The 23371-nt window shown below is 39.5% G+C and overlaps 1 protein-coding gene across 10 annotated transcripts in view; it reads right to left on the reverse strand.

Annotated features, from left to right (window-relative positions):
- Positions 1-2217: 2217 nt before the first annotated feature.
- The window catches only part of LOC149267129 (ARM-repeat/Tetratricopeptide repeat (TPR)-like protein), a 76702-nt gene continuing 55548 nt past the window's right edge, over positions 2218-23371 (reverse strand). For 3 of the 10 annotated variants that reach the window (XM_089431503.1, XM_089431517.1, XM_089431510.1), the window contains 2 exons: positions 4101-4974; positions 2218-2694 (listed from right to left, as the gene is read on the reverse strand). In XM_089431503.1, coding sequence (XP_089287629.1) covers positions 2657-2694; positions 4101-4974 — 912 coding nt within the window. In that variant the 3' untranslated portion in view covers positions 2218-2656. Of the gene's footprint in view, positions 2718-3017; positions 3670-3694; positions 3750-4100; positions 4975-23371 lie in introns of those variants that run through there. The other 7 variants (XR_016260555.1, XR_016260557.1, XR_016260552.1 and 4 more) reach the window with 7 other exon arrangements.

Here is a 23371-nt window from a genome sequence, read left to right on the forward strand (position 1 = left end):
TTTCCTAATTTGTAACTTATCAATGTGTAAAGTACCCTAGATTTCTTAACTCTCGTATCATTGATAAGGGTAGTATGTGTATACCTTTTCTCCCTACCCATTGAGTAGGGTCAATTTGGGTTTTATATCCTTTTCCAAGTTTCCATATCAACCAATTTCCAACCAACTAGAATGCATAAGTAATGACTTTCCAAATTATTGAAGCATTTCTTACTTGTTTACAAAGATTTCTAATGTAATCTTTCACTATGCCAAGGGCGTATACCTTTTCTCCCTACCCATTGAGTAAGGTCAATTTGGGTTTTATATCCTTTTCCAATTTGCCATATCAACCAAATTCCAACCAACTGGAATCCATAAGTAATGAATTTCCAAATTATTGAAGCATTTCTTACTTGTTTACAAAGATTTCTAATGTAATCTTTCACCATGCCAAGTGCTATGTACTTTTCTCTTACGACGTGAAACCACAAACATGATCCTTGAATTATCCTCCACAATTTTTTTTGCGGCAAGAACCTTTTAGAAGAGAAAACGGTTTTCAATCCCCCATCCTCCAAGGGCTTTAAGTAAGGCCAGTCTTTTCTAAGAGGTCGACAAAAGACTTTCTTCTTTTGATCTTCAAACAAAATAGATTTGTAACAAAGTCACCTAATGGTTTCCAAAACTCCTTTTGGGACCCATGCAAGTGATATCCAATAAATTTGGATCACTGCCAGGATTGCTTTAACTAGTATCAAACAACCTCCTTTGGATAACCACCTATTACACCACGTGCTTAATTTCTTTTCCACTTCAATAATCAAGCATTTCCAGTCATGTTTCGTATACATTTTTGGATTTAAACAGAAATGTAGATAACAATTAGTGGGCCATAATCTTTTAATTGCATCATACCAAATAAATCATTTCATGTTTGAAGATGACAGAAGAAAAAGAATGTTCATCAAGTTTTTGAATTTATCCTTCAATGGCTATGGTTCTCTCTAAGCACTGAAAATTTCGATTAGAAGGGAGCGACTTAACTCAACCAGATACTCCATACTACCACAAACTGTGTACACAATGAAATCCCTACTTTACCTATCCAACCACCAAAGCGAAGTAAAGAACTCCACCGAATTATAATTATAATTATTTTATCTACAACCGTTTACAAAAGTCTCATTTTCTGTGAAATTTGACCATAATGACCAATCCTACGCTAAAGAAAGCAGATTAATATTCAACAAACGTAAAGAAGATTCTTAGATACAAATTGAATGGTATGGTTTGCACATTGACAATTGCTCTTATGAAGTGAGCTTGACTACGGCATTTTAGTTGGATTTTAATTTGTTTAGGTCTTTGTTAAATCGATATTTCTATAATTCAACATCATTGTACCTAATTATTATCTAGTTCGGTATTAACTCTACTGCAAGATAGCAAAATCAACAGTAGTCTACAAAAATGTCTCGTCTGCTTCATCTAAATATAAAACGATTCTATTGTGCAGTCAGCATTAGGGCATGCATCTCCTGTCGTGGAACCTTCTGATGATTCAACATCATATGGTTAGTTAGCAAGGGAATGTGCTAACCTCCTTATTGAACAGAAGATTCTTTAGTATCACTGGACTCTGTCATTGCATACTAACTGGTGAGGCCATACACTGAAAACAATGTACTACACTAGATTTAACAGAGTTAGCAAGGGAATGTGCTAACATCCATATTAAACAGAAGATTCTTTAGTATCACTGGACTCTGTCATTGCATACTAACTGGCGAGGCCATACACTGAAAACAATGTACTACACTAGATTTAACATGAAGCACACAAAAGGTCCTCTACATACTCCATATTTTTGGAAAATGAAACTCAGGCATTTGCATATTGTACCTAAAACACATTTCATCTGAACTTGCACTTCATTCTATCTATCCACATTAGAAGTGATTCGTGCACAAAATTTTAAAGCTGTTTTTTTAACTTCTTTAAGAGCATGTTCATTAACCAGCCATCCAAGTAAAGATGGTTGAGATCACTGTGAGCATCAATATGCAAACAAACAATTCTCTTGAAACCAATTATTTCTTGTACTCACTCCTTAGTAATGCAAGAGAGGCACGAATCATATAAATAAAATAAATTGACCAATCATTGTGTATCTTCGTCGGTGTTATCTCCAGGAGGATCTTATTAATTCATCATTCAAAACAGGAAAAAGTCATATAAATAATAAATCAATTCAGTTGAAACAAATTCTTCATGATGGCTATTATCATGGACTGCATTTTACAGGTCTTCATTCCAATCTTGAATACCATTAATAGTTCACGTCCAAAATCTGCTTTGTAATATACTCCAAAACATTAAACTTGAGATATAGTTTTATTGTCATGTGAGAGCACCAGCAAATGGTAGTATACAATTTCCCACGGCAACTAAACCTCCTATTACAGTTGAGCTGCACACATATAAAGACTTTGCATATAAAAAAACATAATACATTTCCAGGAAATTCACTGGCTTTTTGTGAGTCAGAATGACCAGATATAGAAGACTCACAGAAAGTATATTTAATGTGCTTCCAGTAAGCAGCTAGGCAAAAGCCATGTCAGCCTCTGCATTTTCAATACTTAACCATGTTCTTCCGATCCATAAAATACATTTATTTTACCATATGTCCATCTTCTTCAAGCTGGCAAACTGTATCCAAGCTTCACATCAGCCTTGAGACTTTTGTCATTAGAACTAGATAAAATATAAACAATAAATTTTATTTCTATAATGATACGTAATGCAGGAGATACTTAACTAAGGACAAAAGATAACATGAACATAGAGTTCTGGTTCATCAAACTCCAAGAAATTAATTTAGCTCAATATATATTTATTTCTCATCGCGTCCATAGCATAACATGTAGGCAGCTCCAATAGACTACTTTTGCAATCCCACTACGTATTTAATAACACATGGAGAAACAGCAAAATAGGCAGGCACAAACTTGGCCTAAGAAGAAACATGGATATACTACTAAATAGCAACATGGTGACAAATGACATTATCTAGAAACCAGATCAAAAATCATCGTAAACAAGGCAATGTAAGTATCCAGCACCAAGGTGCTATTATTAGCAAATCCCGGGCATGATTATGCATGTTTACAGAGGTCTCTTACTTCAAGTAACAGGATACTAACTGGAATCATCCACATCTGGTCTTCGTTAACATAATTTGCTTTCCCAAAGCAACCAGTTATAACATCAGGTCTTCACATATAACATATAACGATAAAAAGTCAAACTGGGATAACACAACCTTGTGTCGAAGTTACTTACACGGTTTGAAAAATATTCAATATCTGCCTTTGCTAACCAGTAATAAGGTAGCATTCTCTCCTTCAGAAAGGGGGAATCTATAAATTCATTAACTTGCTTCATGCACCAAAATAAGGGGCTTTGTAATATATTCAATGTTGTAAGAAATTATTAAAGAATACATAAAACAGAGAGAATTGACAAACCTATCATATCTGACACCAGATGAAGTTGGTTTTGTTGCAGGAACTTCTTTCAGAGAAAAGTAGGACCTACATTTTTTAGCGAAAGACTGAGTTACATATGTGCTGAACCAACATTCTTGTTAACCATAGTTCATAATTTTCAAGAAACTGCTTTGACCTGGAGACAAAAACATTGAGCTTACACAATAGCATTTTTTAAGGAAATCCCCAGGCATCCTCCACAAAATCAGGCTTAACCTCAACACAAACACAATTGCTAATATGAGAACAGCATAATGAAATAATGGCACTTTGGCGTGCAACCTAAAACAAAAAACAAGATAACTTATTTAATGTACAAGCATTTTAAAAACTCCACTCTCTAGACATATACATAAGAAAGTCGTATTTTCTTCGTTGACGAAAACATGAATTTAAAATTTACTTGAAAGTTGAAACTGCTCATCAGAAAATCTAGTTTCGATAAGATTTTTATTATTTGAGAACCAATTCTAGCAATCAAACGGACATCAATTTCACACATCATAGAGAATACAATAAATAAGAGTTTTCAAAAATGCGGACCTAGAAGGTCTTGAAGTGTAATACCTTTGAAAACTGGAGGCTTCTCATATTTTATTTTCCTGTCATCTTCATTTTGCCACTCACTATCATCATCATTTGTCTCTTCCTTTTCCTCATTTCCCACTTCACTCTCGCTTGCTGTCTCCCACTCAGAGTCATCACCTTCTCTGACATATGCTTCCCCTCTTTTGCCATCATAGTGTACAGCTCCATGTTTCAATGCTGCTTCTTTAAACAACCATGCAGCATGCATCTGTTTCTTCACCAAACGTTCAGCATAGTCAGGAACCTTGTTTTGCTTCAAACAGAGGTCAGGATCTGTTGACTGGGAACATTCATTAATGAACAATATTGCATCTAACAAGCTTTCCTTGGCCAAGCCCAGCATATCATAAGCTTGAGCTCTCCTCCACAAGCTTTTTGCATGACGATTAACAGGATTATGTAAAGACAATGCACGAGTGGTGTCACTAATTGCTGCCAACGGGTCTTGCAAGAGCAGATAGCATTGCGCCCGATTGCTATAGAGGACAACTCTCTCTTTCTTTGATTTCACAGGACATAGGGCTAATGCCTCGCTATACTTTGATGCTGCACCTGCAATGTCTCCTGAAGAAAAAAGAGAATTCCCCTCGAGCTTTACCACAAGAGATGCTGCTTGCTTTATGTGTAGATCTTCTTTGGGCATATTTTTCTCCCACTTCAGTCTTTGACGGATACTAGTTAACTCATCAAGCAGTTCTTTTGTACGGGATGTAAGCATTGTACGAATAGATACCTGTGGTGAAGAATAATCCTGAAGAAGAACGTTGGCTATTGACTCACCAAGCTTTTTATGGTCCCCCAAACTCGACAATTCTGCTAAATCAACGAGTGCCAGTGCTGCCTTGTCCATGACCTAACATAATCACAAAAAATGGCATCAGCACACAGCCAAAGAATACAACATGATTTTGCTTAAGCAATTATTAATAAATAGGAATTTGAGTGGTGTAGAATGAAGAGAAATTCACAAAAGAAGACCAAAGGGATTGGAAGATAGCAAAGGTTGAAGTTTAAGAATGAAATGTTATAGAAAAATCTGTATAATCATACCAAGTGCATTTCCTTTGATTTACGAACAAATTCCAGACTTCATACCATGCAGGCAGTATCATAGTTATATTTCTGTAACAGCTAGAATGCTCAATAGATAAGCCCCTACATCTGTTCATTGGAATTATTTACAAACATACACTGGGAAAGAGTTACCAGTTTCTAAAATTGGTCCCCCGTCTCAAGATAATTTTAGCCTGTAACTTCCCCTGACCCTTGATTCTATGGGATGTTGCCAAATCATGTTATGGGATCTCAAACACAGTGGGTTATTATGTTGCCTTAGTCCATCCACTTTGTCAAACAACTCAGCAATTCGAATGTTTCTAAAGGAACTAAGAAATCTTGAAAGCCCTGACGTATTTATAGCCATTTTTCAATTGGGGCTATGGAAAGAATGGAATCAAGTGGAACGTAATCCCTCTTTCCCCTCCTTTGTCAAATTCTGCACCTCTATCCCAAAAAAATATGCATCGTTGAAGAGGGTCATACACTACAACCCTACTAATAATATGTAACAAATTGTCTCCTTGTTACCAACATGACCACCAACTAGCCCTTCATGAACTTCTCTGAGGATGTCAGAACAACCTCTCATCCCCCACGCTTACGAAGTATTTCACTAGCCTTGATGTCATAAAGTAATTTAACAATAAGCTAAAGCTTCAACCACTTTTCTCAGTGCTTTAAAATTATGCAACATCTATAAATACCAACCAGAAAGTGTCTACTGGCAAAATTTAGGCATCTGGTAGATCTTCTTGTAATTGCACCTATTCATCTATTTCTATACTACATAAATAACCTAGAATTTCATGATTCCCCTATGCTTTAAAAAATCTCAAGCTCGTATTCCTCGAATAGCTTGGTTCTATGTTGTCCTGACATAATAGGCTCTGTCCGCAACAATATCTTAGTGCTTGATGGCCCACATCAAAATCAAACTTAGAAGTCAATAAGAAATTACAAAACTTTTGCAAGGCATATGCCATGTACCATGTCTCAGGATTTTCCCTTCAGTTGTATAATTCCTTTCTAACTTTTGATAGCATCTGACAAGAAAAATATATTGGGTGATCCAGACTGCCCTCTCTAGATTATCCTAATAGCAATAGATGATTTTTCCACATTCACCTCAAAAGGGGCTGCTCTAACATGGGAATTTTATAATAAGTATTGCTGCATTCTCTTTTTGAACAAGGTGAAGGCTTGTTCACATTGCCCTCTCCATCCAAAAGTGACATCTTTGCCTAGTAGCCACTCCACAGGATAGTTTATTTGTGCAGAGTGTTGAAAGAATTTGTAGCAATAAGTGCGTGGCATACACACTCTGTCCCACGACGAATTGCCTTGTGGCTTTAGGTCAAAAGCTGTATTCACCTTAGCTAGATCTCCCTTTTACAATAGGGTGGTAATAATGTGGCCAAGTAATTTTCCTCAAAGGCTCATAAGATGCACCTTTTTGGGTCGAAGCATTAACCTCAAATGTTGAATATGATCATCAAGCATTGAATATAAAAACCAATCATCCAAATTGATCTTCAGGAATTTCAAGATGAAGTATCTGAAAATATCAGTCACATTTCAACTGAAAGCTACAAGTCATCAATCCATCTAAACGGTGTAATGTTATAGTTATATGCTCATCATTTGGTCGCAAGCCCAGTTTGCATTGATCAACTTTAGTGATTTTAACCTAATTATAGCAAGAAAAACTATCTCTTAAAGAGGAAATCTTCTCGCAAGCTACATGCTCCAAGGATTCTATAAAGTCAGTAGAAAAGGGGTCTCTAACTGTAACTTTATTCAACTCCCTATACTCAATTGCAGATTCCAAAATTCTTATTCTTATTTTAGAACACAAGAATCAGACTTGTCCATTCATTGATCTCTATGGGCTTGATGTACACAATTCCCAACTATCAATCTCAACTTTCAACTACCCTTTCCAATGATGTGATGAACATCTGGGCACATGATTTATTGATTTTACATCAAGTAGGAGATCAAAATGTAGCTCACCCATTTTTTGAGGAATTTCCTTGTTATCTTTATATGGCTAAACAAAAATATTGGTAAACTCCCAAAATAGTGCATGGGCATGATCATTTGTGCAGGTATTTCACTAATTCGCATCCTCCATGATTTTTCCTTCAGCTTCGTTACCATGCTGAACAACCATGTAGGCATCCTAAGAATTGGCAATCTCGATAGTTTTTTCACCTACTTATATTGAGCTTATGTCTTTCACATCCTCTTGTTTCTGACCATGTAGAATCTTCCATTTTTTTTGTTTCTTTTGTCATCATTCAATTATTTTTTTATGTATCTAGCAAAACATGATCCTCTCCTACTTCTCAGTAGTCACCTCTTTAAAAATATGTTTCAGTATTCACAGTTACATAAAATAATTATTTAATTGCATTGCAAGTCTATAATGTATCCATCCATTCTTGAATTTTCTGCAAAACTGCCTGCAGTTGCAGACTACTACTAGCATTGATTAGCGTTCCTAGTATTCGTCCCTCCGAACTTTTCCATGGATCTATCCAACAAAGTGTCTGCTGCTCTTTCTTAACATATAAATGCCATTCCTCAGCAGTAACTGCAAGGTATACTGAGATATTTTGAACATATATGAGGTGGATATTTAAGCGTTATGCCTTAAGTGCAATGCAAAATCTTGCATCATTTGGCGAAATGCACGATCTTCCATCATTTCGTGCAATGCTTCATAAATTAAACTAGAATTAGTATTGAAAGGAAGCTTTGATGACAGAACAAGTGTGATTCATAATAAAGAACCATGTGTAGTTCAATTCACTAAGAGGTGTTGAAAAACAAACAACCACCCTCTTCCCATAGGGTCCTAAATATATATTTTTAAAACTTCTGCATGTGGACTATTCGATCATCCGCTTCTTTGAATGGATTTGTAGAAAAACAAGTTGGAATAGATACAGTCCTGGTTTTGAGACAACTGTGGCATGCAACTTGTGAAACCCATTTTTTGACCGACTCAGAATGATATATGATTCAGCATCTATGTTAACTATCCAAAACTCATAGCTACATCTTTTAAGTGCATTGTCTTTGTTAGCTTTATAGACATATAAAACGATACTAGTCTAGATTTTGGGGCTGTATTAACCCAGTTTAATATTTGAAGCCAAAGGATGCAAGAGGTAGCACTGGTCACATGCCAAGAAGATTTTAGAGATTATTAACTTGATGACCAAAGTCAACTGCCATGTAAAGTAATTTCACCATGTGAATCTTAGATAATACACTAGGTCTTCAAGGACATTGACCTATTACGCTATTTTTGTTGAACTATGTTCTTCCTAAGAATTATTTAATTCATACAACGCACTAAGGACTTCAATAAACTTTCTAAAGACAACCATGCCTAGGATATATTTTCCATTGCTTTTACTAATGAGTATAGCATCTCATATATAGACTTGTTTTCAGTTAAAAATGTTGGGAGAATCAAATTGGCCCCACATCAAAACTTTGTGTCTCAATTTTTGGCTTCGGCCTTGTAATTTCTTTGATTCTATCTACTTTGTCCTTTTCCCTAAGATCCAATCGCAAGAAATTCTCTTCTCTAAGAATTTATTTTGAAGAACTTCTTATCAGAATGCAACAAACGTGCCCTTTCCCAAACTAGGAGTATTACAATAAAGTGTCATTCACTTACAACATTCAATGAAGAACCCTTCGACTAAGAATCCGCAAGTTGAATGTATTTATTTTCAAAGTCACTAAGGACTTACCCTATCTCCCACTTGCAGAGGCCTGATTGCCCATGAGGGGAAAAACATGTCTTGGTGGGATTTGGACCTTGGTGGGGACAAATATCACCACTTTTGTAACCATGAACAAAGATATGTTCATAGTGTAAGCAAATTTGAAGATGATCCTCCTAGATTCCATGCATTCCTATTCAAAGAAATCGATTCTAAACTATCATTGGGGAAGCTTGGGATGTGCACATTTCCCAATTGGGTGGTTGTAACATAGAGAGTGTACTTTCCCATTCTATTTGGACTAAAGCATTACAGATAATGATCATATTTAGAACTTAGACGTATTAAGTCTTAGATATATAATTAAGTCTTGCTCAATGAAAAATTTAAGGACGGAAATTCATTTTAAAATGCAGAAACCTTGGTAAATCTTACTAGTCCTTAATATGCAAACTATAAAATGTTTGGAAACATTTTAACTAATGCAATGGTTGATAGTTAGGTGTTTGGAAGTTACATGCATACTCCTCTTCTCCTACTATGTAATGAGACATCACATTGTCTAATGATATGAATGAATCCACTCTTTCTCATTCTAATGTGTATCATGTTAGTGTTTATGTGTGTGAAACCAACATTGTATCAGAAACATGGAAAAGCCAATGAAGCAGGGAAAGCGACTGAGCGACTAATATGTTCAAAGAAAGCACCAAAAGACTACAATCACATACATTAGATAGAAGAATTGTGTGATATATTGCATGTGTTGTTGATCAGTTCCATTTGGAGAAGGGGAATACACTCAATCGTGGGTCCATGAGAACTCATTGTAGCCATTTGAAAGAGAAAAAAAGGATGACGGAGCATACCATTGCTGAGGCAATTGATGAGAAGGAAATTAGTAGCCACCGCCACCAAATAGGAGGACCGCGACCAAATAGAAAAATCCATCAAGTTATTAAATCATCCGAATGATTGGATTAGTGTGTCATAGAATATACACACAAAAAGCTGTCAAGGGATGGTCTTGGCTCTACAAAGGTATATTCTTTAAAAAGTGAAGTCGTCAAGAAGCCTAAAGCTGTCAAGCCAGCATTAGTGTGGAGTGGTGGAGTTGATGTAGGAAAAGTATGGCATACGTAGGGAACTCGTGAGGAATTGACAAAGTGATACACTGTGTGAGCTACCGTATGAACAATCGTCGAGGAAAGGGTGTTTACAAGTCAATGAAAATACATACAATCAACACATTGTGGGGAATAAAATATTTCAATGTGTGAACAAAGATATCAGACCTGACCTAACAAGGAGAAAGGCACGCAAAAGAAAGTCACAAGGCACATGTTCCAAATAGGTCTGAAATTCGTTGCCAGATGAGAACCAATTTCTTTTTATCATGCAAGAATTGATTGTAGTGTTGAATGTGAAATTGGCAAAATATACTAAATTTCTGAAATGACTCATCCACAGAAACTTTGTTTTAGAACAAGAGTAGGGCTATAGTTGATTGTTTGTGTAGCGTGCTGCTGTTTGGGATAGAAATAAGGCTTTCAATCGCTGAGTCGTAGCAGTAAATTCAGATTTATTTTGTGCATTGATATCCCAGAAAGATGGAAGGTTTATCCCATATAATGTTGGATAAATACGGAAAGTTTAATGGTTAGAATTTTAAACTATGCAAATATAAAATGCTTGCCATATCTGACTATGGATGTTTCAACAAACTTGTATTAGGAAAAAAAGTACAGAGTAAGATCAATGTGGATGCCCAAGTGCAGTATGATGAGAAGAATCGAGAAGTTGCAATACTGATCAAGATCTTGGTAATGAATGAGGTGCTTCTTGAAGCTCAATTTAGTAATGATGCATTTTTCATGTGGGGGAATCTATGAGACATGTATGAAACCTCAGACAAAGGTAGAGCTTTCTTCCTTAAAAGTATTTTTCAATTAAAATGGAGTTTGAATCCCTACAAGATCATTTGCTAAAAATTAAGGATATTAGATATTTGAAAAGCACTCTTTACATCTATCTAATGGACTTTCCAACTGAATTGAGCTACTAAGGCAAGGATGAGCTGTATGGTACTCATCTTGGTTGTAGGAGCAAAGGTCCCCTCATAGTCTATGCCTTCCTTCTGTGAGAACCCTCGAGCAACAAGGCGAGCCTTATACTTGTCTAAGGTTCCATCAGCTTTGTATTTCACTGTATACACGCATTTCCAGCTAATGGGCTTCTTCTCTACAGGAAGATCAGAAAGGGTCCAAGTGTGATTCTTCTGGAGACTCTGGAATTCAGCTTCCATAGCCTGTTCCCACTCAGGTATAGCCTTAGCCTCTGAATAGGTTTGAGGCTCAAAAACACAGTGTAGGTTAGCAATAAGAGCAAAATTTACTGTAGGTTGTTGTTTGCTCTTCTTTCTAGAAGTTATACCTTCAAGGAGCTCATTATCCCAGAGATCACCAATAGTTTTAGCCCACCATTTAGGCCGGAGAGTAGAAGAACCAATATCTGGAGTAGATGGAGGAGGATCAGGAACAACAAGAGCAGCGAGATGAGGATTATTTTCCAGAGGGAACTCAGGTAGTGCATCATCAAATACTGATGTTGCATCATCCCTCCCATCAGGTGGACCTAACGGAAGAAGAACACTGGGAGGTTGATCCTCAGAACACTGCTCAGAAGGAGGGGACTGAAAGAACCCTCTGTCTTCATCAAATACTACGTCCCAACTGAAGATAAGACAATCAGTGTCTAATTCTATCAGCCTGTAGGTCTTGTGGTGATCACTACACCCTATCATCATGAGTTTCTGGCTTTTGGAATCCAACTTAAAGCACTTAGCAGCTGGAATCCAAACATATGCAACTGAGCCAAACACTTTGAGGTGACTGATCTTAGGCTTACAGCCAGACCAAACCTCTTCTGGAGTCTTCCCCTTAACAGCCTGAGTAGGTGAGCGGTTAAGAAGATAGACAGTAGTAAACACTGCTCCAGCCCAAAATTTGTTCGGAACACTCCTGTGTTGTAACATGGAACGAGCCATTTCAACAACCGTATGGTTGAGACGTTCGACAACACTGTTCTATTGAGGAGTGTAGGGTGTAGTTAACTGGCATTTGATGCCATGGGTATCACAGAAGTTGGAGAAAGCAGAAGAACAAAATTCGCCCCCCCCCCCCCCCCCTTATCTGTCCTAAGAGTTGTGATATTACAGCCAAACTCTTTTTCAACTAAGGACTTATACTTCTGAAAGATACTAAATACATCAAATTTATGTTTTAGAAAGTACACCCACATCTTTCTACTGGAATCATCTACAATAAGAAGAAAATATTTGCAACTAGTAACTGAAGATGTATTCATAGGACCACAAATATCAGCATGAATTAACTGGAGTACCTTAGATGCGCGCCAAGATTCTCCATCCTTGAATGAAGAGCGGCGTTGCTTGCCAGCTTGACAGGCGCCACACACTCCCAACTGTTGAGTCTGAATATCAGGTAACCCTGACACAAGGCCCTCCCGAGATAGCTGAGAGAGATACTGAGTGTTTAGATGCCCATATCTCTTATGCCACAGAGTGCTGATGGGAGAAACACGAGCTGCTAGAGCCACTTCTGTAGAATCACCAGTGTCAAGAAGCCTGTATAGACCATGATCCTCTAGGCCAACAACAACCGTAAGACGAGTTTCCCTGTCAATAATAGACCACTTGTGCGCATTGAACACTACATCAAGCCGAGGAGAGTTCCTCATAATCTGGCTGACATACAACAGATTAATTTCCATACCAGGAACATAGTACACATTCAGGAAGATGAGTGTGCGCCCATTAGATTGGATCTGAATTGTACCTCTACCAACCATTGTGTACTTTTCAACTCCGTCGAATACCATGGCATCACTGAAAGATGAGAAGTCAGTAAACCAGTCACCCCTGTGAGAGAAATGACGTGATGCACCAGAGTCAATGTACCAGGCAGAAGACGAGGCATGATCTAAGGACCTCTTAGCCATAAAGGCGTAAAAGGCAGATTCCTTCTGCTCGGAATGTTCTGCAACATTCGCTTGTTGATGAGACCCTCCCTGCTTCTTTTGTTTAGAAGCAATTCTCTGTCGGCAATCTTTCTTCATGTGTCCGAACTTGTGACAGTAGTTACACTGCACATTTTTCTTCTTAGCAGGATCATAAGGCTGAGAAGAACCTATCTGCTGAAAGGACTGAGAGGACTGATATTTGGCAGCAAAAGCATTTTCTAAGGCTGATGAAGCACCACTACCAAATTGTTGTTTCCAACGATCCTGCTGCATGAGTTTGGTGCATAACTCTGGAAACATCAGATCAACATTAGTGGAGGTAATGTTGAGTGTTTCTAGAAAGTGCTCATAAGGTTTTGGTAGACTTTTCAGAGTGATGACTACCATATCTTCTTCCTCCATGGTCCGACCAATGGCTTCGACCTGATCTCGAATGTCTTTAATCTTGTTACGATGTTCCTGTAAAGACATACGTTCGTCCATCATGATGGAGAACAACTAATTCTTTAGAAAGAAAGCTCTGCTCTTGTCGGATGTCTCATGCAGTTCCTTTAAATGTTGCCAGATTTCGGCAGTTGTCTTGCCGGAAGGAATCTGTGGTAACTAATCATCAATCACAGAGAGTTTGAGAAGCATAACAACCTCTCGATTTCGATCATCACACTTATCTTGATCAGCACCAACTGTACTAGAACTAAGCTCTTTACCCAAAACGAGCTGGTCAAGGTGCCTATATTCAAAAATGGTCAACATTCTCTATTTCCAGATGTTATAATTGGTGCCATTAAAGCGTTGATTGCCTTCCAACATCAGATCGGTTAACGAGGTTATCCGCACGTTTCCCAAGACACGAAAATCAACAAAGGAGTCTAGCACAAATTTCAATGCAGATGTTGGCTTATCCAAACAAAATCTAACAAGTGCTAGAAACAAAATTCAAATCCGCTGACTCGAAAATCGAGGCACGAAAAACAATGCACCCATAAAATTCTGACAACTACCCAGTTGAGATATCACAAAACCCACGTCAAATCTGTAATCAAAAAACGTTTTTGACAAATGAAAAAGGTAAAATACCCTGGTCGATGAAAAAACGAGCCACGAAAAAAATCACCGCAATAATTGACGGATTCTCGAGCTGGAGCCACCAGAATTAGAATTTCGGTTTCATTTAACTTGAATAAGCAACATTGGACTTGAAACTACATTGGAGAATTGATGTGCAGGAAGAAAAGATCCACTTGGAACCCGCTATAGAGCTTTGAAGAAAAGATCCTGCATGAAGCATTGGACGTCGAGCATGCCTGCGTTGACTAGTTCCTTTTTTTTAATTGAGGACAAAGGTATCGTTGGACAAAAACGCAGTGATCGACTTGCAGGATGTGGGTATTAGTGATGCTTCGTTTCCAGACGGTGAGAACACCTTGCAGCTTCCTTTGCGTCAAGACACAGATTCAAAAATCTTCGTCAAATGTCGTCTTGATGTATTTCGGCCCCGAAACTCGCCTTATCTGTTGTAGTCCTGAAAGGAGCAATTTGGCTAATGATTCAGCTTCCTCGCACTCAGAAAATTCGTCCTCCTTTTCTCTAATTATTTCTGCTCTAGCAAATGATGAAAGTCGGTGCCAGCAAAATGATTAACTCGGCCCTTATAAATCGATGAATTCGGCCCCTGCGAATACCATAAGCCCGCAAGATATTTTCCAGCTTGATACCGAGCACGGTGCCGCCAAGACATTTGATGGCCTAGTCGTGTTTTTCACCGTCAATTGACGCTGGGAGGAGTTGACAATCGGCGCCAGGACAAGTCTCGAAATGTAGACAAACAATGAAACGCCCAGGTCCGATCCCCACGGCTTACTTCAGGCACTGGAGATTCAGAACAGGAGCGGGAAAATCCTTCGATTAATGCGCCAATCAAAACGAAAGCTCTTGCAACGTAGAAATCCACACCCGCTGTAACTTAGAATCAAACCAAATCCGACCCAACACTACATGGACAACTCTGGTATGAAAACCCTCAAAAAAACTACAACTCCGAAATTATGATGCCCAATAAAAAAAATTCAGACTCCTAAAGAGCTATTTCGAAATGAAGCAAAATTTTTTAAACAATGAAAAATTATTTCGAAAAAAATTCCTCAAGCTCTAATACCATAATTAATGAATGAATTAAATTGATTTGCAATGAGAAATGAAGCTCAATAAATAATACAAATGTATTTACAGAAATAGAAACAGCAAGTTTCTACTAAGAAATAGAAACAGCAAGTTTCTAAGAAGAAACTACTTAATAAGATAAGAGTAATGTTTTTAAAACCGAAACCGGTGATCGGACCGGTCCACCTAATGAACCGGTTTACTGACCGGAACCGGTCTAACAGAGACTGGTTTGGTTTAAACGAACCAGTTTTAAAAAATACATTAAATAATTAATTTTTTTAATGAAACAAAACTATTTTTAAGATGTAAAACCATGATTCCAAGCCAATAGAGACAAAATATGCAAAGTTTGCTCATTTATATTATACCATGTAAAGGTGAATATATCAAAATGGCACCGAGTACAATACATATCATCGAAAAAATAGCAAAATGCATAAGAAATGAGGCTCTGAATGGCCTATAAAGTCCAAAAACAATGTTGCAAGCTATGAGGTCATTGGCCTACTACAAGTCTACAGTGTACACATGATCAATCATCAAATTCATCACCACTACTAGACACAGGATCATCATCAGGAGCTACATCGACATCATCTGGTTCAGAGTCTGAGGATGCCTCAGCCTGATCTGCAACCTTAGTATCAATGCCACCAATGACAATAGAAGCGGACCTAATGGAAGCACGAGTTTGTAGACCTGCATGACTAGTGCCTTCCATTGGTTCTTTGCCTTTCCTTGATGCCGCTATTGATCCTAGTTCTGATGCCACCACATAATCTGCATCATCCCCCGCTAAAGCCATGTCGATATCAAAATCAGCCTCAAACACATGTTCTTCAGTCTCCTCCACCCATTCTGATGTTGGATCAATATCGTCCAACACAATGGGATCTAGATCAGGAGTTTTGCTCATCATTTGGAGCTCCGATTGCATTTATTGTTTACCCCCAAACCATGAAATCCTGAAAACCATTAAGTCTGTTGAATTGAGTGCAATCTAAAATTCTAGTTTCTACATATGAAATCCAATGAGGTCGAAACCACTCTCAAACATCCTGAGTCATTTCATGGTAATGTTAAAAATTTAAGTAAAAGGATGAAAATGAAAATTAAAGTGCTCATAAGGTTTTGGTAGACTTTTTAGAGTGATGACTACCATATCTTCTTCCTCCATGGTCCAAACAATGGCTTCGAGCTGATCTCGAATGTCTTTAATCTTGTTAAGATGTTCCTGTAAAGACATACATTCTCGAGCTGGAGCCACCGGAATTAGAATTTCGGTTCATTTGACTTGAATAAGCAAAATTGGACTTGAAACTACATTGGAGAATTGACGTGCGGGAAGAAAAGATCCACTTGGAGCCCATTGTAGAGCTTTGAAGAAAAGATCCTGCATGAAGCATTGGATGTCAGGCGTGCCTACATTGACTGGTTCCTTTTTTTTTAATTGAGGACAAAGGTATCGTTGGACAGAAACGCGGTGATCGACTTGCATGATGTGGGTATTGGTGACGCTTTGTTTCCAGACGGTGAGAATGCCTTGCACCTTCCTTCTGCGTCAAGACACGGATTCAGAAATCTTCGTCAAATGTCGTCGTCTTGATGTATTTCGGCCCCGAAACTCGGCTTATCTGTTGTAGTCCTGAAAGGAGCAATTCGGCTAATGATTCGGCTTCCTCGCACTGAGCAAATTCGTCCTCCTTTGCTCTAATTATTTCTGCCCTAGCAAATGATGAAACTCGGTGCCAGCAAAATGATGAACTCAGCCCTTATAAATCGACGAATTCCGCCCCTGCGAATACCATAAGCTCGCGAGATATTTTCCGGCTTGATACCGAGCACGGTGCCGCCAAGACGTTTGATGGCATAGTCGTGTTTTTCACCGTCAGCCGACGCTAGGAGGAGTTGACAATCGACGCCGAGACAAGTCTCAAAATGTAGACAAACAATGAAACACCCATGTTCGATCCCCACGGCTTACTTCAGGCACTAGAGATTTTAGAACAGGAGTGGGAAAATCCTTCGATTACTGCGCCAATCAGAACGAAACCCCTTGCAACGTAGAAATCCACACCCACTGTAACCTGGAATCAAACCAAATCCACCCCAACACTACATGGGCAACTCTAGTATGAAAACCCTCAGAAAAACTGCGGCTAAGAAATTATGACGCCCAGTAAAAAAAATTCAGACTCCTAAAGAGCTATTTCGAAATGAAGCAAAATTTTTCAAACAATGAAAGATTATTTCGAAAAAAATACCTGAGCTCTAATACCATAATCAATGAATGAATTGAATTGATTTACAATGAGCAATGAAGTGTAGAAATTTCTCATTTCCCACCCCGGTTTTCAGTTTCTCCTTATTTCTCCCATATAGTTAAATGCCCTTTCCCATAACCATACATTTAACAAGCTGGAAAAAATAAATTTGCTGAAAACACAAATTCTGGAAATTTTACAGAATGCTGGAAATTGCAGAAATAAAAATCAGCAGTAATAAACAGCCATTATAACACATTTAAACACTGAGATTTTTTGTCAATGTGACCCTGGAAAAACCCCCTACAACTCTTGGGGAAAACCAGTTTGAGAGCTCTTCTTTATTTCTGGAAAATGCCTTTTTACAGTAAGAGAAATATTCAGCAAGCAAACTTTTACAACTTATCTCAACCTTGCTGAAACTCCGCCCTGCTGAAACTCTGCTGCTGATACTCCGCTGCTGAAACTCCGTTGCTGAAACTCCGCTGCTGATACTCCGCTGCTGAAACTCCGTTGCTGATACTCCGCTGCTGAAACTCCGCTCTGCTGAAACTCCGTTGTTGAAACTCCGCTCTGCTAAAACTCCACAGCTCACTGTCCAGAAATCTCCCTTGCTTTCTTGCTTTCCTTCTCTCAATCTGCTCATGAAAGAATGAATGACCTTTTCCTTTTCCTCCTTTAATCTAACCCCAAGTGACTTTTGGGTGATCCCTAAATCCAATGGTCGAAATAGATTGAGATCTAAAGTTGAGATTAAATGTTCATTTAAATCTCACTTTTTATTTTTTAATTCACCCCACTTCAATAAAGACCCACTTAGTCATTTATTTCCAAAGTCACTTTTCCTTTCTAATTTTTCATTGACTTTATAAAAGTCACTTTAAAATTAGACTTAGTAACTTTATCACTTAAAGTCACTTTTAAATTAGATTTAACTTTATAAAATTATAAAGTCACTTTAGGAGAAAAATTAAATTCTTTTGGATACATTTCCCTAGGCCAAAGATCAAAGCCTAAGGGAACCACCTGTCCTCTGGTACCAAATTTCAACACTCCCTCTTACCGAGGAAGGTGTTCCTCACCACACCCATCTTGTCTCTGAAGTAGACATGCTTGCCCCGTGGTAAGGCTTTAGTAAGAATATCTGCAACCTGCTCATCAGTGGAAATATACTCAAGCTTCACAGCTCCCTTCTGAACATAATCTCTGATGAAATGATATATGATCCCGATATGCTTTGACCTATCATGAAATACTGGATTCTCTGTGAGTTTAATGCAACTCTAATTATCACAGTAAATCACTGAAGGTCTCAACGGCTGACCAAATAAGCCAAACAACATCTTGCGAAGCCAGATAGCCTCACAACTAGCTAGACTGGCTGCCATATACTCTGCTTCCACTAAACTCAGTACTACTGACTGTTGCTTCTGGCTGAACCATGACACTACTGCTGAACCCAACCCAAAAAAGCACCCTAAAGTGATCTTCCTATCAGAAGCACAACCTGTCTAATCAGAATCAGTGTATCCTGCCAATCTCACTCCATCTCCCTACCTGTAGTCCAGACCATAATCCACTGTCCCCTGCAAATATGTATCTATCCTGGAGTACCAAGCTCTGGGAGCTTGCTTCAGGCCATAAAGGGCCTTCTTCAGTCTGCACATATGGGACTCCTTCCCATGCACCTCAAAGCCCTGTCGCTGCTCAATGTACACCTCCTCCTGTATGAAGCCATTGAGAAATGCAGTCTTCACATCCATCTGGTGGATCTTCCAACCCATCTCTGCTACTATCGATATAATGGAGTCGATCGAAGTATATCGAGCCACGGGAGCGAAGGTCTCCTCATAATCAATTCCCTCTACCTGGGAGAACCCTCTAGCCACAAACCTTGCTTTGAATTTCTCAATGCTGCCATCTGCAACATGCTTTACCTTGTAAAGCCATCTGGAAGTAACCACGGATTTACCCTCATGCCTCGGCACCACCTCCCAAACATCATTCTTCATGACAGAAGAATACTCCTCCTGCATGGCCTCTCTCTAGACCTACTGGCTAGCTGCCTCCTCATAGCTAGAAGGCTCAGAGTCAAGGATGCTCATAACCATCGCCATATAGCTACAAAACCTCTCAGGTGGTCTACTCTCTCTGACCGGCCTCTTCGGCTCAGCAACAGATGAGGCATCTCTCAAGGTGTCCTGAAGCCACTTGGGCTTCCTCTTCCCTGAGCGCACTTCTCCCACCGGAGAATGAAACTCCTCCTCATCATCATCAGGAGCCTGAACTCGTGACTGTCTGTCTGTTGTCCTCCTGCCTGCACCTGAACCTGTAGAAGCTGAGGTACCGTGTGAACTGTCCATCAGTGGACTCCCTAGTGAACTGCTCTGCATGCTACCCGGAGCACCACCCCTCTAGCTCGGTGAGCCACTGCTCACTGACGAACCTGACATCCTCATAGATGTACCTCCTAATCCTCCTGATCCCTGCCCACTGGATCCCTGCGACTGACTCAACTGCTGTTGAGGGTCTGGCTGATCCAGATACTCTAACTCCCGTGATCTCCTAAAGGCCCTGTCCTCCTTGAACTTCACATCCCGTCTGAAAACAACTCTCCTTTGTGCAGGAATGTAAATCCGAAAGGCCTTTGAGGTCTCACTGTAGCCCACAAAGATACCCTTCTCTGCGGTGGGCTCTAGTTTGGTCCTCTTCTCCTTGGGTATATAGGAGTATGTAATGCATCCAAAGATATGAAGATGACCAATATCAGGCTTCTTCCCAAAGAAAGCCTCCTCCGGAGTCATGTGCCCCAAGGCACGATGCGGACTCCTATTCTGCAAGTAAACAGCTGTGTTGCAGGCCTCTGGCCACAAGAACAATGGCAACCCCTAATCATGTAACATGGCTTTGGCAGCCCCTATGATGGATCTATTCTTCCTCTCTGCAACCCCGTTCTGTTGGGGGTTGTAAGGAACAGTGAACTCCCTCCTAATGCTTGCCTCCGCACAATAGTCAACAAACTCTCCAAGGGTGTACTCTCCTCCATTGTCCGACCTCAGGGACTTGATCTTTCAATCTGTCTGTGTCTCCACAAGAGCTCTGAACTCCTGAAACCGCTTGAAGACCTCACTTTTGGTCTTCAAAAAATAAATCCAGGTCCTCCTGGAGTGATCATCAATGAATAAAACATAGTACTCATATCCACTCAAGGAAACATGAGACATCCGACCGCTCACATCATAATGAATCAAATCAAGTATCCCAATCGTTCTGCTGTCACTGCTGGGAAAAGGGGATTTGGCAAACTTGCCCATCGCACAACCTCTGCATGTATCAAAGTGATCAGTACTGAAATCTGGCACACCTGTAGTGATCTCCCGCAATGTCCTCAAGGCTCCATGATACATATGTCCCATCCTACAGTGTCAGCTCTCACACAGCTCAGAATTGTTAGCTCTGCTGTCGGTACTACTGCTCAATGCCAAAAGGGGCTGGAATGCAAACTTGTACACCTTTGCATGGCGTACACCTATCACTCTAGTGGAATCAGCTGGAGTGCCCCTGGGATACATCAACACCTGTCCTCCCCTGAACAGTACCTCATATCCTCTGTCCTCCAAAGCTGAGACAAATATGAGGTTCTTCCTCATCCCTGGCACATAAAGAACATCTGACACTTTCAAGGGAGGTTTGGACTCCCTCTGAAATGTTAGTGTCCCCACCCCAACTGCTCTAACAACTATGTCATCACCGAGTACTACCTCTATATCAGTGCCACTCTCTGAAAGCTCTGAGAAGTACTCACGGACTCCTGTCCTGTGACGTGAAGCCCCACTGTCCACATACCAGATACCTGAAGATGCTCCGCTAATCGAGGGAAAAGCATGCTCCCTCTAAACCTGTGTGGCAGGTGATCCTGCACTAGAGGACTCACACGTAGTGAATGCAAACTCCCGCTCAAAACGACCTGCAAAGTCCTCAATCTTTGCTGAAGCTGCCACGTCCTGGTTCTTCCCCTTCTTCTTCTTCTCCGGACACACAACTGCATAGTGTCCCATCTTTTGACAATTCCAACACTTCACCTTGGAATAGTCCTTCTGTGTGTTCCCCTGTTTACCTTTACCTTTGCCTTTCTTGCCTTCTGCCACCAGTGCTACATCCTCATCCTGCTCAACTGGCTTGGCTGCCCCAAGCTGACCTTTCCTGATCTCTGTCTGAATGCAATCATCCCAAAACCTCTCCCATGTGGGAAGGGTCTCACGTGCACAAACCCCATCAGCAAAGTTCAACCATGAACGGGGGAGGCCATTCATTGCAATCTGCACCAACTCAGTGAGTGGAATGGCCTCTCCAATCGCTGCCAACTCATCTCTCACATTAGTAATCTTTGTGAGATATCCAGCTGCACTATCATTACCCATTTTAATGTTCTTCAGCTTCTCCTTCAGGACCATCTTCCTGTTCTCATTGGTACTCTGGTAGAGATTGGACAATGATGTCCACATCTCATGGGCATTGCTCTTTCCTCTCACATGAGGAATGCAATGGTCTTTGATTCCGTCTAGAATCAGCCTCTTACCCTTGTTCTTTATATTATAAGCTGTTAACTGAGTAGCATCAGTAGGCACAACAATAGGGTTCTGTGTGGTATGCACCATGATATCCCAGACTTCTGCCTCCTCAAAGATACTCTGCATTCTCTCCTCCCAAATGTTGTAATTTGTATGCCCATCCAGCCTATCCTCCACCTTCAATCCCAATGACATCCTGTTGTCCTAAAACTGAAAAATAGCACTGCTATAGTAAAAATAAAACTGTTGTTTATTGAAAAAATCAGCTTGCTGGAATTTTCTGAATGAAAAATCAGCAGCTGTAATTTTTCCTTTTGCTGTCCCAAACTGTCCTTCAGCACTCAACCTCTGATACCATGTAAAAATTTCTCATTTCCCACCCCGGTTTTCAGTTTCTCCTTATTTCTCCCATATAGTTAAATACCATTTTCCATGACCATACATTTAACAAGCTAGAAAAAATAAATTTGTTGAAAACACAAATTCTGGAAATTACAGAATGCTGGAAATTGCAGAAATAAAAACCAGCAGTAATAAACAGCCATTAAAACACATTTAAACACTGAGATTTTTGGTCAATGTGACCCTGGAAAAACCCCCTACAACTCTTTGGGAAAACCAGTTTGAGAGCTCTTCTTTATTTCTGGAAAATGCCTTTTTACAGTAAGAGAAATATTCAGCAAAAATCAGCAAGCAAACTTTTACAACTTATTTCAGCCTTGCTAAAACTCAGCCTTGCTGAAACTCCGCCTTGCTGAAACTCCACCCTGCTGAAACTCCGCTGTACAGACACGCTGAAACTCCGCCCTGCTGAAACTCCGCTGCTGAAACTCCGCTGCTGAAACTCCGTTGCTGAAACTCCGCTGTTGATACTCTGTTGCTGAAACTTCGCTCTGCTGAAACTCCGCTGCTGAAACTCCGCTCTGCTGAAACTCCGCAACTCACTGTCCAGAAATCTCCCTTGCTTTTTGGCTCTCCTTCTCTAAATCTGATCATGAAAGAATGAACGATATTTTCCTCATTTTCCTCCTTTAATCTAACCCCAAGTGCTTTTGGGTGATCCAAGTGACTTTTGGGTGATCCCTAAATCCAATGGCTGAAATAGATTGAGATCTAAGGATGAGATTAAATGCTCATTTAAATCTCACTTTTTATATTTTAATTCACCCCACTTTAATAAAGACCCACTTAGTCATTTATTTCCAAAGTCACTTTTCCTTTCTAATTTTTCATTGACTTTATAAAAGTCACTTTTAAATTAGATTTAACTTTATAAAATTATAAAGTCATTTCAGGAGAAAAATTAAATTCTTTTGGACACTTTTCCCTAGGCCAAAGATCAAAACCTAAGGGAACCACCTGTCCTCCGGCTCAATAAATAATACAAATGTATTTACAGAAATAGAAAC

This window comes from Pinus tabuliformis, chromosome 6 (assembly GCF_031772625.1).
Source record: "Pinus tabuliformis cultivar Carrire ecotype Pingquan chromosome 6, CPIR1, whole genome shotgun sequence".
NCBI lineage: Eukaryota > Viridiplantae > Streptophyta > Pinopsida > Pinales > Pinaceae > Pinus > Pinus tabuliformis.